Genomic DNA, 15,502 nt, shown 5'->3' with positions numbered 1-15,502 from the left:
TCCTTGACATAACATGGCCTCGTCAATGCCCGCAGCATACACACTACTCGGACTCCTTCTAGTCACTATCTGGCAGAGTAGAGGTAGCAAGATTATACACTAGTTGATCCGGAAGCCTCCTAAAGAGTTACCAGTAGGTTTGTTCCGGTGCACTAAGTAGCGGCTGGCTTGCGAACACCGTTTTAGAGCTACATCCTCAAAATGTAAGGAAGATGGGATCATGCCATATGTCCATCATAACCTCAAAAGTCATCAGTCATATTGCATGATGGAAGAGATGGGGAAGGGTTGACCGGAACTCAGCACAAAGATCTAAGCATGGGTTCCACCACTTCAAGCCTCCAATAATCAAAGTGGCGGTATTGCACTGCCTGATGAGAACCATCTAACACCTAGTATTGCCTGGTAACACAGAGGGGCGGCATTCCTCCGTGTGGTGTGGGTGCGACACCTTGACCCCTGCTTACGTTGGTTTACACCTGGGTGGTCACCCACCCAGTGTGCTTGTGCATGGTGCAAGCAGAGGACTAGTAAGATTGGGTAGTATTGCATCTTACTGGTCAACCAAACCTATCTATAAAAATAACTTAGTAAAAAAAAATGTCTCACAACAGCTCTGAATTGTTGTTGTGTCTCATTCACTTTTCAGACAATGAAACTGATATTCCAGGGAACAGGCTCAGTAAGATACAACACCTGATAGATGTTTTGCAGCTGAAATATCAGAAAATATTTTTCGCCGGCGAAGATTTTGTCATTGATGAAACTCTAATTCCTTGGATGGGCAGGTTGATATTCCGACAGTATATACCAAATAAAGCACACAGAAATGGAATCAAGCTGTTCAAGTTATGTTCAAGTGAAGGATATACCTAGTTCAGCAAGATCTATTCAGGTAAATCTGAAAATTATATAAAATCTGTAGGTTTAGCTGCAAAGAGTTATTGCAAGGACTTCTAAATGAAGGTTGCACCTTGTATGTAGACAATTTTTATACCAGCTACCATCTGGTGTTATTGTTTCTTCATCAAAAAACTCACGTTGTTGGTAAATTACGAGCACTTAGAAAATTTATGCTCAAAGAAGTCATGTACTCAAAGATAAATAAAGGGGATGTTTGTTATTGTTTGTTATTTGGTTTTTAGGAGCATTAGCAACTAAGGCCATATTGCTCCGGGAATATGTGGTGGTCATTCCCTGACCTTTCCGCATCCTCCATATTTGGTGGTAACGGGCTCGAACCACGGTCTAATCAAGAAGTGTGTGCTACGCACTGCTGCTCCTTCCCACCTGGCTACGGAGGCTAAATAAAGGGGAGATGATCACCAAGGAAGGGAAGAGAGAGAGAGAGAAAAAAAAAAAAAAAAAAATGGAATTATTGTTCTAAAGTGGCAAAATGCTTGAGATGTGTGACTACTAACAACAACACATGCCGCAGAAATGGTTGATGGCCCTCCACCAGTAAAGCAAGATGGAAAGAAGCCAAAAAAAAAAAAAAAAAAAAAAATCCACTTCCTATTCTCGCGTACAATAAGGGGAAAGCAGGCATTGATCTGTCGGATCAAATGGGTTCTTATGCCACAACGCTAAGAAAGGGGGTAAAGTGGTACCAGAAATTAGCAATAGAATATATACTTGGAATATCAGTTGAGAATGCGCACATGGTATACAAGAGAGCCACATGAAAACAAATAAAAATAAGAGCTTTCAGGAAGAGGTAGTTACGGATTTGCTAAATATAACATGGAAAGAGAAATGTGAAAAGCTAAAGTGTAATAACATTCATAACTAACGACAAAATTCGACGTAAACAACAAGAAAGTTAGAAGGATGTGCGTTTTTTTGTTACGCAAAATTGAAAGAGTCAGAAGGAAGATCAGTTGCTAGCAGAAAGGGGAAAAGAGTTTCAACGTATTGCCCAGACTGTATTCGTCAACCTTTCATGTCAAAAAATATTTCTTGACTGAATGTCTAAGAGTATGAAAGCATTGTTTATTCATATTTCATATTGTGAACACCTTCACAACGAGTTGCTAGATATTGCACTACTTCAAATAAGTAACACTTCTCTGGTAGAGAAGACTACTGTTACTTGTTCTCAGATGGGGCACAGTTTCGAAGCTAATTGGCTTCATCATTGGTGGGTGGGCAGGTACCCTGTTGCAATAGCTACAACCCAGTTATGAAGTATAACTCCACAATATGAGAGATGCTTGATCGTGTGCATGGTTTCATCGAAAAATATTTCTTGACTGAATGGCTAAGAGTATGAAAGAGGTTGTTTATGCATGGGTATGGCACTTCCATCATTTCTACTACCCAGGTAGTATGAATGCATCGTTTATTTCTATCTCTTACTTCATTCGCTATATTTCGTAACTGGGTTGTACTATTGCAACAGGGTACCTGCCACCCACTGATGATGAAGCCAATTAGCTTCGAAACGGTGCCACCTGGGTGGTGGTGCCCATCTGAGAACAAGTAATAGAGTCTTCTCTACCAGAGAAGTGTTACTTATTCGAAGTAGTGCAATACCTAGACAACTTGTTGTGAAGGTGTTCACAATATTAGATATGAATAAACAATGTATTCGTACTACCTGGGTAGAAGAAATGATGAAAGTGCCATACCCATGCATAAACAACCTCTTTTATAACCTTTCCTGTGTTTGGAGTGTTTTGAACAACACCATAAATCTTCATAATTTTGTAATTATATAATTTGTAATAATAAAGACTTTTTAAATAATGACCAGTTACTCGCTTATTTTTTCTCATCACATATATCATTGGAGGCCAAGCTTTTCAAAAATAATGTAAATTTCCAACAATCGTCAGCACTACACAGCTGACGCAGCTCAAAACGAAACAGTGGGTGTCAGCAAAATACGTTTGATGTAGCACCTGAAAAATGTAATGGTGTCAGACATGTATGGCAGATGCGGCAGTCAATGTGTTAAGCAGCTGGTTAGAGATTGGTCTATAGTTTTTAGGAGTCGAATAATCTTTTCCTGGTTTAGGGATAGCCATTACATGAGAGTGTTGCCAGGAACTGGGGAATGAGTGTTCATAAAAGATCCGATTGTAAAATTTTAGCAATGAGGATAACGATTTCTGACCGAGATTTTTAAGCATTGTATAGTAAATTCCGTCAGGGCCACGGACACTGTTTCTGGAGCTATTTATGGATTCTTTCAATTCATATAGTATGATTGGTTGGTTATAGAGTAACAGACCGGTAGATTTGAAGCTTAGTTTGAATTTCTCAGCATCGACTTTACTTTTGTACTTTATTGAGGGACATCTGTAATTGCCACTCGATAGATCTCATGTTCTGAGAATGGCAAGAAACAGAGAGATCATTAGCATAAAGATAAGCCTTCACAGTATTTACGAGTTCTTTTGTGATGGAATCAATTCTAAGGGCAAATAGGGTTGCACTCAATACTGACCCTTGTGGTACTCCTTCCTGCGAGAATGTAGTAGAAAGGAAGTTTTGATATTGAACATGGAAAGTGCGGCTATGGAGGAAGTTCCTAATAAATATAGGCAGGCTGCCTTGTAGACCAAGAGTATGAAGGTCACTGAGAATGCCATACTGCCAGGTGGATGCCTTTTCTATGTCTATGGAGACCATAACAAGGTGTTCATTTTTCACAAAGGTATTGCGAATTTCAGATTCAGCCTTGACCATCAGATCTAAGGGCGGCTTGTTTTGGCAAAAGCCAAAAAAGGCTTTTACTAGGATTGCAGAAAAGCCTTTGATACTGTTGTATGTAAAAGAATTCTGTACAAACTGGAACAGTGTGAAATTAAGGGCAAGTTACTGCTATGGATAAACTTTGAGGTCTAATGTTATTACAAGAGTTCCCCATGGTTCAAGTGCTGAACGTGGGTTCCCCATGGGTCAAGTGTTGGTTTCTGTGTTTATTAATGATAGTGATGAAGGTATCAGGGTTGATGACTAAGTTTGCAGATGATACAAAGGTTGGCAGCATGGTTAATTACAGCAGCCAGGTATGCAACAAGATTTTTAAAAAACAGGCAGAGAAATGGTAACTGAAGTTTAACATTGACAAATGCAAGGTACTGCATATGGGTGGCACTAATCGCAGATTAACAACCACCACACCGTATCGTATTCAGGATAGTGGAGAATGAAAAAACCTGGGGTATTTGTGCAGCCATATATGTAGTTCTCTGAGCAATGCAGACAAGCTGCCATGTCAGCTCATGGAGTTTTGTCACTGATATACAGGAATTAGAAGGGATAAGGAGATGATTATCCCACTGTACAAGTTAGGCTGCATCTTGAACACTGCATGCAGGTCTGGAAGTCTCATTTCAAGAAAGATTTGGATTTCTTGGAATGGGTTCAAAGAACAGCAACAACATCAATGTTGAGGAACAAAAGGATACTCTGATCAGGAAAGATTTCAATTCTGGAAACTGTAGCATTTGGAGACACGGCACCTATGAGTAAATCTGACTGAGATTAAGTAAGCTCAATGCTGTTAGAATTCTTCCTCTTACTCAGACTGCATACATGAGAAGGCATAAATTCAAATCGAGGAAGGATGGTTGTAGGATAGATGAGTAGAAATTTGCCTTCAGCCAGTTGAAACAAACTTCCATCTGTTGTAGAATTGGGTAGTTTAAATCAATTCAAAGAAGGAACTATTAGAGGGGAGGGACAGTTTTTTTCCCCCTGGGCTGAAGCTGTGATAAGCTTTCTTCCTTGCATCACACACTCCTAACTACCACTATTAATAATAATATTTTATAATCAAATACAGATAAACCCTCTCCATATTTATTTTCTCCTCTACTGATTTAGTAAACGAGAAACTAAAATGGAGAGGATTTACTTTTATCTCTCTTTTTTGAACAACTTTATCCAGATACTTTTGAATGAAAAATAATACATAAATAAATACATACAGTAATACAAAAATAATATATCACTTGTATCTCTCTTTTTTATTGAACAACTTTACCCAGATGCTTTTGAATGAAAAATAATACATGCAACTGGCATATCAACCCCAGGGGCTCTCATCTGGTGAGTATGGGCTTGGCATACCCAGGGTCTTGAACTGTATATCATCATTCTTCTCTTTCTTGGTGATTCCCTTCTACTTCTGACTTTCACTTTCTTTCTTTCTCTCTCTCTCTCTCTCTCTCTCTCTCTCTCTCTCTCTCTCTCTCTCTCTCTCTCTCAGGGTAATTCAGAAATTTTTTTTTTTTTTTTTTTTTTGGCTGGTGCAGCATAAGTCTCAGGCTTCCTTGCACTATACCAGAGTTCCAAACCTTTCTCGGTTCACCCTTACTGTCCCAGTAATTTTTTCACGGCACCCCTAGGCCAAAAGAAATACCTAAGACAGTGGTTTTCGACCTTTTAATATATATCTATATAATAATTTTATTCTTTATATAGAATATATAAAGAATAAAATTACATAAAATATATAAATTTTTGAAATTTATATATTTATTTCACCACAAAATTAAAAAGATACGGCACAACAGATAATGTACCATACCTTTTATATTGTACTATTTTTTATAATGAAATAAATATATAAATTTAAAAAAAAAAAATAATAATTTTAAGTTATTGTTATTATTACACGCCACCACAAGAATGTTGTTGCGGCACCCCAGTTGAAAACCACTGCACTATATGGCTAATAATAATAATAATAATAATAGTAATAAATAAGAATAATAATAATAAAAAAAAATTAATAGTAATAAAAAATTAATAAAATAAATAAACATCGTGAAAGTTGCTCCAATGGACCGACCTACCAACTCCACGGTCGGAGTGGCGGCTAAGGCAGACTGTGGCACCATCTAGCGTCACTCGTAAGAACTACCACTAGACATAAGCTGAAGCTAAACAGGTCCATCTCGTATAATGGATGATGTCACAGAATAGTCACTAGCTTTCAGGCCTTAAGCAGAGGGGTCGGTTCGAAAAATCAGACGGTCTCCCGAGGAAGACAGTGGAGTGAGTGGCGCTGTCCCCCGTATGGCTGCCACAAGAGAAGGGCAAGACCATCCAGCCCCACCAACTGGAAGTGCTACATGTGCTAGTGACCACCCAGGAAAGGAGAAAACAGCAACACATGAAGTGAAGCATCGAAACGAATATGTACATCATGCAAGCATACTACGAAATAACGAAGCTGGTATGATTCCCGGATATTCAGGTCACCGAACATCGAATAGCAGATCAGAGAAGGACCATCGTGACGAAGACCCTAAGAGCCCCTGCAATCTTGGAAAAAATCAAGCAGGATGTGAGCAATCAACTACAAAGGATAAAGAATATGGAACCAGAGGAGGAAAAACATACTACCGCCAAACCAGAGGCAGAAGAGCAAGAGGAAATACAACCCACAGCAGCTGAAGTGGAAACAGACGAGGTCATGATATCCAGAACAGAGGAAGAGCGGAAGAAGGCCCTAACAGAATTCGAAGGAATCGATCCCACAAAGACTCACGTGATACCGAAGCAGAGGCCGAATAGAACCTTGTGGAGAGTCACAGACCACCTGAATCGGCACATAATACTGCATTACCTCAACAGCAATGGTGCAACACTGGAGGCCATCCACACAGCCGTGTATTGTGGTGCAGTAGCAGCCATGAGGATTAATGGAAGAGAAGCGAGAGACCAGCAGCAGAAGAACTGAAAACAGAAGGAACCACCAGTTTGGGAAAGAAGACTTCAGCAGAAGATAGAAGAATTAAGAGTCAAGACAGGCCAATTGACGCAGTACCAATGGGGCAATAGGAGTAAGAAATTAATTGGAAAAGTGAAGAGCATCCTCAAGAGAGAGACAGCGTCTACAGCAAACATGAGACAAAAAATCAGAGAATAGGAGAGTACTTGGACACACTGAAGCAGAACCTCCTTGCACTCAGCAAGAGACTACGCCGATACAAAGAGAGCTCCAAGAGTAAAATAAACAACCAAATCTTCGATGAGGACCAAAGAAGTTTCTTGGAGAAGAATCCACAGGAATCTTGGAGAAGACGGGAAACAAGGGAACAGACCACCCGAGAAGAAGACGATTGAGGATTTCTGGGGAAACATATGGAGCAGGGAAGTAAAACATAACAGCCGAGCTACCTGGATAGAACTAGAACACAAGAAAACCAAGGACATACAAGAAATGAGATGATGGGAGATTCGGGAAGAAGAAGTAAAACAGACGATCAAGAACTCTCACAGCTGGCGAACTCCAGGAATAGATAACGTCCACAACTACTGGTACAAGAAGCTCACTTGCACACACAAGCACCTGGCAGAGCAGTTCACCCAAATGATAAGGCACCCAGAGACAATCCCGAAGTTTCTCACTCAAGGAATCGCATATCTGAAGCCTAAAGACCTTCGTCTTTAGGCTTCAGTAACAAGAAACCCGGGAAAATATAGGCCAATCACCTGCCTCCTAATGATGTACAAGATCCTGACCACCTGCATAACCAGAAAGATAACAGACCACTTGGAGAGGCAGAGCATAATGGCCAAACAGCAGAAAGGATGCAAGGAGAATTAACCATAGATGCTGCAGTTATGGAGCAAGCATACAAGAAGCACCGCAACATGTACAGAGCCTACATCGATTACCACAAGGCCTCCGACTCTGTGCCTCATAGCTGGCAAATAGAGGCACTGAAAATCTACAATGTCAATCTGATAGTGACAAACTTCCTAGGAGAAATGCTGGCAAAATGGAGTATCACCATTAAGGTCGAAAACATCACAACCAGGCCAATTCCCATCAGGAGAGGAATCTTTCAGGGAGATGCCCTGAGCTCATTGTGGTTTTGTCTAGCACTTAACCTGCTATCTACCATGCTCAACATTAGCAAGTATGGATATAACCTCAAAGAAGGAAGGAAGAACATGTACACCCTCACCCACCGGATGTATATGGATGACATCAAGCTCTATGCGGGAACTGAGAAGCACCTTCAGCAACTACTCCAGATCAAACCAAAGAATTCAGCAAGGATATTAGGATGGAATTTGGTCTAGACTAGGGGTGGCCAACGAGGCGATTGAGATCTACCAGTCGATCGCGACGAAAATTTTAAATATACAGTCATCCTTCAATTTGTGCACCTTGTGCAATGAAATTTTTGAGATGGTAGATTGCAGCACATTTTGAAGGGAAAAAGTCGCATCACATATTACGTTGGCCACTCCTGGTCTAGACAAATGCAAGACCCACGGATTGTATCAGGGAAAATTAGTCAACCGACACTACCAGCTGCAGAGTTGTAAAGAGATCGAAGCCATGGTAGAGGGAGAGGCCTACAAATACTTGGGGATGATGCAGGCTCAGCAGTTACAGCACAAGGAAATTAAGGCCTGCCTGACCGAAAAATACCATCAGAAACTCAGAAGTCTGCTGAATGGAGGGAACACAGTTAAAGCCATAAACACCTATGCAGTCCCAGTACTAACATACTCTTTCAAGGTCATAGATTGGACTAACACCCAGCTGGAGGATATCATGAGAAAGACAAGGACAATGATGACCAAGAGCCGCGATCACTACCCGAGAGCTGCCGTGGAGAGACTGACAATTGCCCAGGAAGGAGCCTGATAGACCTCATTGAGCAACAGAAGACAGCGATAGTTAACCTGAAGGATTACTTCCAGAAACACACAGCAGCACTCCACCAGGCAGGCCATAAGGAAGATAGACAAGCGGTATATCCCACTCAACCTAAGCGAGGAGTACCCCCCCCCCCCCAACCAGGAGGTACAAACGAAGCTAGAAAGATGGGCAGAGAAGACACTACAATGATCTCCATCAGGGTCACATAGATAAAATTGCTTCCAATGCAAATGGGTCTCCCAGAAAACACCTACAAGGAACTAAACAATGTCGCAATCCTGAACACCTGTAGGAATTTCAGAGAGTTCCTCGACCAACAGTAACATCAGACATAAAAACAACCACCCTGTGTACCTGGTAGCAATACCCATCACGAGGTGGAACCCACAACCAGGGAGAAATAATATAAGAGCAGCAATAATAATAATACTTAAGTAAGGTAGCATCACATAAAGACATTTTAATAAGTAATATTTTTTAAAACTAACACATGTTGAAAAGATACTAAAATTCTTATACAATTAGAAAAGCTGACCTTGCAGGACCATTTGTGTCACCATCGCCAACATCATGACAAAGAACACACTTTCTTCCATCACTTGGCATCTTGTCTGGCTTGATACAGATGCAAAGCCTGTCAAGCATCTGAAAGAGCATAAACATATAATAACGATTGATTTTATATCCTTTTTGTATATTTAACAAATCTCTATAAGATGGCATATTGGTTTGAACCAATGTGCCTTGATTATCATATAAAAATTTAATCAATTCAAATAATTTGTTACTTTCGCAGTTTTTTTTTATCCCTTCTTTCCTCATTCATAAAATTTTCATACTCCTATTTATCAAATGCCACAAGAATCCACACACTAATTACATTTTAAAACAAACAAACAAACAAACAAAAAAAAAAAACCCCATCAATAATAGTAAAATTCAGAAGATTATTTTCTTTCTTTATTACATTAAATGTCAAAAGCCATCTGTATTTCTTTTTGTATATTTCATGAAATCCTGAAAAAGGCCTCTGAGGTTGGGAAAATTCATATTTTAGCATTAAATCAGCTCACACACCAACCATAAGAATAAGTATTTACTGTAACTAAAATATTTACATATTAAAATAAAATAAAATAACTATTTACAAAAACTGCTATTATATTAAATTAAATTATATACATGTAAAAACATTAAAACTGTGATAAAATCCTTAAGATAAAATACACTAAAATAAACCGGATTAAAAGCAATAAAAACAATAAAAGTCTCTGGAGCTTTCGGAAGCATCGGCTTCCTTCCTCAGCAGTAACAAAACTTCCTGCAGCACGTCCATATATAACAGGCTCACGGTACTTATACACGTGGTGCAGTCGGCGCATGGTCTGAACTGGAAGTGGAAATAGCTCGGGAACGTGTTAAGCAGAACCGTTCATCCGTACTTAGGATGATAGTTTCAAACAGAGGATGCATACGCATACCTCTGTCCCTATTCATAATATTATGGTCGGATGAACAGATTTGTAGGCTCTCGAGCCATTTATGGTTCCAGAACCCATGCGCTCGATCCACGATAACCGCATCCTCTGGGGAAATTTGATGCTGCATCCTCTGGGGAAATTTGAAACCGCATCCTCTGGGGAAATTTGAAACCGCATCCTCTGGGGAAATTTGATGCTGCATCCTCTGGGGAAATTTGATTTCCCCAGAGGATGCGGTTATCGTGGATCGAGCGCATGGGTTCTGGAACCGTAAATGGCTCGAGAGCCTACGAATCTGTTCATCCGACCACAATATTATGAATAGGGACAGAGGTATGCGTATGCATCCTCTGTTTGAAACTATCATCCTAAGTACGGATGAATGGTTCTGCTTAACACGTTCCCGAGCTATTTCCGCTTCCAGTTCAGACCATGCGCCGACTGCACCACGTGTATAAGTACCATGAGCCTGTTATATATGGACGTGCTGCAGGAAGTTTTGTTACTGCTGAGGAAGGAAGCCGATGCTTCCGAAAGCTCCAGAGATTTTTATTGTTTTTATCGCTTTTAATCCGGTTTATTTTAGTGTACAGGTGACCCCCGCTTAACGCTGATAGTTCGTTCCTGGAAAACAGAGCGCTAAGTGAATCCGCGCTAAGCGAGCGCCATATTCCCATAAGGTAACATATGTATTTGTGAGTTGCGGTCTATTCCATAGGATATTTTCTAATCAATAATAAATGGTAGTGAAAATATGCACCAATGTCGATTAAAAATATTTAATATTCAAAATTTTGTACATATAAAATACTCCATTATATACACATATAATTATGAGGTAATTAACTAACGAAAATCATGAATTTATTAATTCGATGGCCCTGTGCTCTCGAGTTTTCGTATCTTTGGACTGAAAAATGTGTCAATTTTGGGTTGTGCTTTGGCCCTCTTCCTCTCATTGTACAACATCATGTAGGGATTCATTTCTTTTTTCAAATTTCTTATTACCTTGGCACTTCGTTCCATGTCAGGGTCGTTCTCCCGGAAATAATCACACATTTTTTCGAAGTGTTCAAAAGCTTCACTAAGTCCTTTTGCAGTCAGCGACTTCATCGGTTCTTCATCTATAGTATCTTGATCATCATCTCCCTCAATAGCAAGCTCTTGTTCTTTTATAATTTCCATTAGTTCTTCATTAGAGAGGCCATCCCTGTCGTTGTCGATCATCTCTTGTACGATGTCTTCGTTAATTTCGTGTAATCCTGCTTCTTTTCCGAGCTCAACAATTTGTGTTTTAACATTTTCAACGGAATCATCAGGTTCCTGGGAATGCTTTATGCAATTTTTCCAAACTTTCCTCCACACTCCATTCATGGTTTTCTGAGTCACCTCATCCCAGGCACTTGAAATGTTGTAGATGGCGGTTTTAATGTTATAGGATTTCCAAAACTCCTTTAAGCTCGGTACATTTTTAGTGTTGATGGCTTTAATAGCTTGGGAAAAGGTGTTCCTTATGTAGTACGCTTTAAATGTTGCAATTACTCCTTGGTCCATTGGTTGGATCAGAGACGTAGTGTTTGGAGGCATGTAAAAAACTTTTATGTGATCGTTCAAGTCTTCTAAGCTCTCTTTGCTTGGGTGTCCTGGCGCATTGTCCATGATTAGAATAGCTTTATAACCAATGTTATTTTTTGCACAATATTTTTCCACTGCAGGACAAGAACTCAGCATACCAATCAATGAAAAGCGGCCTGGTTACCCAAGCTTTTTTATTAGCCTTCCAGATTACAGGTAGGTTTGATTTAGCTAAACCTTTAAGAGCCCTTGGATTTTCGGAATGGTAAACTAAAAGGGGTTTTAATTTAAAATCCCCCGCAGCGTTACCACCCAACAACAAAGTTAACCGATCCTTCGCCGCTTTGAAGCCTGGCATGTTTTTTTCTTCTTTCGATATGAAACTTCTTTTAGGCATCCGTTTCCAAAAAAGACCTGTTTCATCTATGTTAAAAACTTGTTGAGCAGTACAACATTCCTCTTCAATAATTTTAACAAATTCTTTTTTGAAAGTTTCGGCTCCTTGTTGATCTGCACTTGCAGCTTCTCCCTGTATTGCTACGTTGTGCAGGTTATAGCGCTTTCTAAATCTATCAAACCAGCCCTTACTAGCGTTAAATGGTTCCACATTTTTTTCGGGGTGAGCTTCCTTTAAATCTTCATATAGGCTCTTCGCTTTTTCTTTAATAATAATTGAACTTAAAGGAATTCTACGTTGAATGTTGTCTTCAATAAAATTATGTAGAAGTTTCTCCATTTCAATCATAATAGCCGGCCTAGCCCTGGTCAATTTAGTTGCCTGCAGGGGAACAGCTGTTTTTCCAGCTGCTAAAATTGATTCTTTATTTTTTATGATTGTTCTTACAGTTGAACCTGCCAGTCCTAAATTATTGCACCAGCCACTTGTCTTTGACCGGAATCAATTCTCTTCAAAACGTCTAATTTAATTTTCAAACTCAATGTTTTTCTTACCTTTCCAATCTTTGCACCGTGTCCAGACATTGTTGCTTTTTCATTCTTATCCGCCATAACTCTCTGCAAATGCAACTGCGTTGCACTGATTGTGATACGATGTTCGAGTACAGTTGACTGTCTGTATGTCTAACACTGTATGCACTGAATGATATCTAGAATTCCTCTGGCAAGTGAGCTGAAGACGGTGACAAATGTTTTATTTATCTGAAAAGTCCGATTTTACCGTGCAGTAAAATCAAATGGTTGTTTATTGCAGGAAAAGTACTGTAAATCAATTATGGTGTGACTCATGGAGAATGTTTATGGAATTTCCAAAACAGTAAAACAAACAAATTTTATGTACTTCGGGTAACCACAAAGTCAGAGGAGTTCAGAAGACAAGAGAATACTGTACAAGAAACAGCACCGCATTTAGCACTGATGGGATTGATTGTGGGAAAAACATTTCGCAAGTTATAGTTCCCACAGTAAAACAAAAGAAGAGATAGGGGGTAAATCTATTTTTAGTATCTTTCTATTACAGGTCAGAACAGAAAATGCAGACTTCGTAACAACATATGACACTGGATGGTAAATTTTTTCAACTTGAGTACAGTACTAAAAAAGAATTTCTCCCTTGAAACTATCCACACCAAGAAAATAAGAGCATATTGAAAGTTTCAATTTTGTACATAGAGTAGAAATTATAAAAAATAATTACTGTAGTTAATTTCATAGTGGCTATTTTCTCCTTTTGCCAAAAAAAAAAAAAAAAAAGGCTCAAAACAGACTGGACTGAAGACGGATTTGCCAAAAATTCAATCTGTATGCTAGTAAAATAGCGTTACCGTGAGTTTTGACAGCGTTATAATCAGATACGGGTTATAATGTAAGAACAGCGTTATAGCGAATCAGCGTAAAGCGAACCGCGTTATAACGGGGGCCTGCTGTATTTTATCTTAAGGATTTTATCACAGTTTTAATGTTTTTACATGTATATAATTTAATTTAATATAATAGCAGTTTTTGTAAATAGTTATTTTATTTTATTTTTAATATGTAAATATTTTAGTTACAGTAAATACTTATTCTTATGGTTGGTGTGTGAGCTGATTTAATGCTAAAATATTTCATGAAATATATAGAGAGAGAGAGAGAGGAAATGTTTGGTGTTTTGTAAAAAAATTAAATAATCATAATTATCTAAAAATACCCATTTGAACGTCTCATACGTTTGCAATAGTAACAATGTAAGACTATTTTAAGGGCATCCAGAAGGTAAAGACTAACTAGTCCAGATTTAATCAATGAAGTCACTTACAGACACGGACTGCTACAAGATATATGTTGTTTATGCAAACAAATGTGCAATTCCTGTTTCCTAAATGCTGTGCTATGAATAAAGAGAACCTATTTCATCTTAGATGAAACCTACGACATGTGATACTATGTGCTGATATGACTATTAGAAAACACTGCTGAGAAGCCTGTCAATGTAATAACATATGAGAATATATTGTGGGCATAACTAATATCTTGACTAAAAACCAGAGGTGTATGATGTGTAAACATAGCATGATTGCATGATAGCACATTTTGCACTAGTTGAAGTGACTACCCGAAGGAGATCTTTCTGGACCAATGGAGTGGGATTGGCAATAATTCAACTGTTAATTTATTGGCAACTGGCATATCAACATACAGTAATATTCCTGCTAAATGAGACCAGTTGCTCATTCACATAACTAACAATCTGGGCTTGGAAAGCCATTCAAAATACAATAATAACAGGTTCACAGAAGATGAAGTAAGCCTGTGGCAGAACACTCAGGTATTGTTGTCTACAGAAAGTTTGCTTAAAACAATTCACTACAGGATAATTCACAATCAACAATTTAGTGGTCACCAAGCATATTATTGGTGCAGACAATCTATTCAACAAAGATAATAAATAAAGCTGGTATATAACATTGCTAATTCTTTTATGTGCAGAACTGAATATGAAATATGTGTAATGGTCATGCTTCATCATATATATATATTTTTTAAATTAAAAACTAAAATGGGGTGATGGGAAGCCAAAATACGAACCACAGTGGGTAAACCATGGCTTAGATTTATTTCTTCATAAACACCTACAAAAGAATTAGTATCCATCAACAATACATCTGAATATTATCCCTACAGTGGTTATGGTCACACTCCTTTATACTAAGGGACAAGGTCTGGGTTCAATTCCTTACCACTAAATGAAGCAGAAATTATTTCCCACAGATAGATACATTGCAAAACAAATTTAAAATAGCTTAATCATTTTTTTTGAACATATTCTATTAAAAAAATGAAACACTTACATATTTAAAGAAATTAAAATTTTCTTTTAGCAAAATAAAAAAAAAAAAAAACCAAGACCAACACACAACTCCATAACCAATGACTAACAAAGATGGTGTGTAAACTCAACCAGAATCATTAATGTTACTTACAAAAATCAAGCATTGAAATAAATGACGGCAATCACAGAAATAAAGATTTAATAGCTAAATATTAATTACAAAAATCAAAATGTAAACATACTTGTCAAATATACTTCAAAAGTGAATGGTCAATAATAATGGCACCACATATCATAACTCGATGATGATCTCTTTTCCAAGGACTCTCTAACGTCTATGTCATGTCTGTCTGATTGAGTGGGAGAAGACAGAGAGTGCTCTTTGTGAACTAATGTTATTAGTGGAGTCCTTCTAGTTCTTTGAATTTATTCAAACTACCCACCTCTAGAACACCCGATGAGAGTTTGTTCAAACAATCAACCATCCTCTGGCTGAAGGCAAATTTCTGTACATTCAATTTGCAATCATCCTTCCTT

At 38.4% G+C, this 15,502-nt stretch overlaps 1 protein-coding gene across 5 annotated transcripts in view; it reads right to left on the bottom strand.

Annotated features, from left to right (window-relative positions):
* The window catches only part of LOC150080216 (histone-lysine N-methyltransferase 2C-like), a 1,301,638-nt gene that overhangs the window by 180,631 nt on the left and 1,105,505 nt on the right, over nucleotides 1-15,502 (bottom strand). For all 5 annotated transcript variants that reach the window (XM_090381514.1, XM_090381519.1, XM_090381517.1 and 2 more), the window contains one exon: nucleotides 9,177-9,286. In XM_090381514.1, coding sequence (XP_090237640.1) covers nucleotides 9,177-9,286 — 110 coding nt within the window. The remainder of the gene's footprint in view (nucleotides 1-9,176; nucleotides 9,287-15,502) is intronic.

The sequence above is a fragment of the Mastigoproctus giganteus genome, chromosome 9, assembly GCF_048544385.1.
Source record: "Mastigoproctus giganteus isolate SK-2022 chromosome 9, ASM4854438v1, whole genome shotgun sequence".
NCBI classification, from domain to species: domain Eukaryota; kingdom Metazoa; phylum Arthropoda; class Arachnida; order Uropygi; family Thelyphonidae; genus Mastigoproctus; species Mastigoproctus giganteus.
The sequence above is the reverse complement of the archived record's forward strand: the minus strand, read 5'-3'. Positions and strand labels throughout refer to the sequence as shown.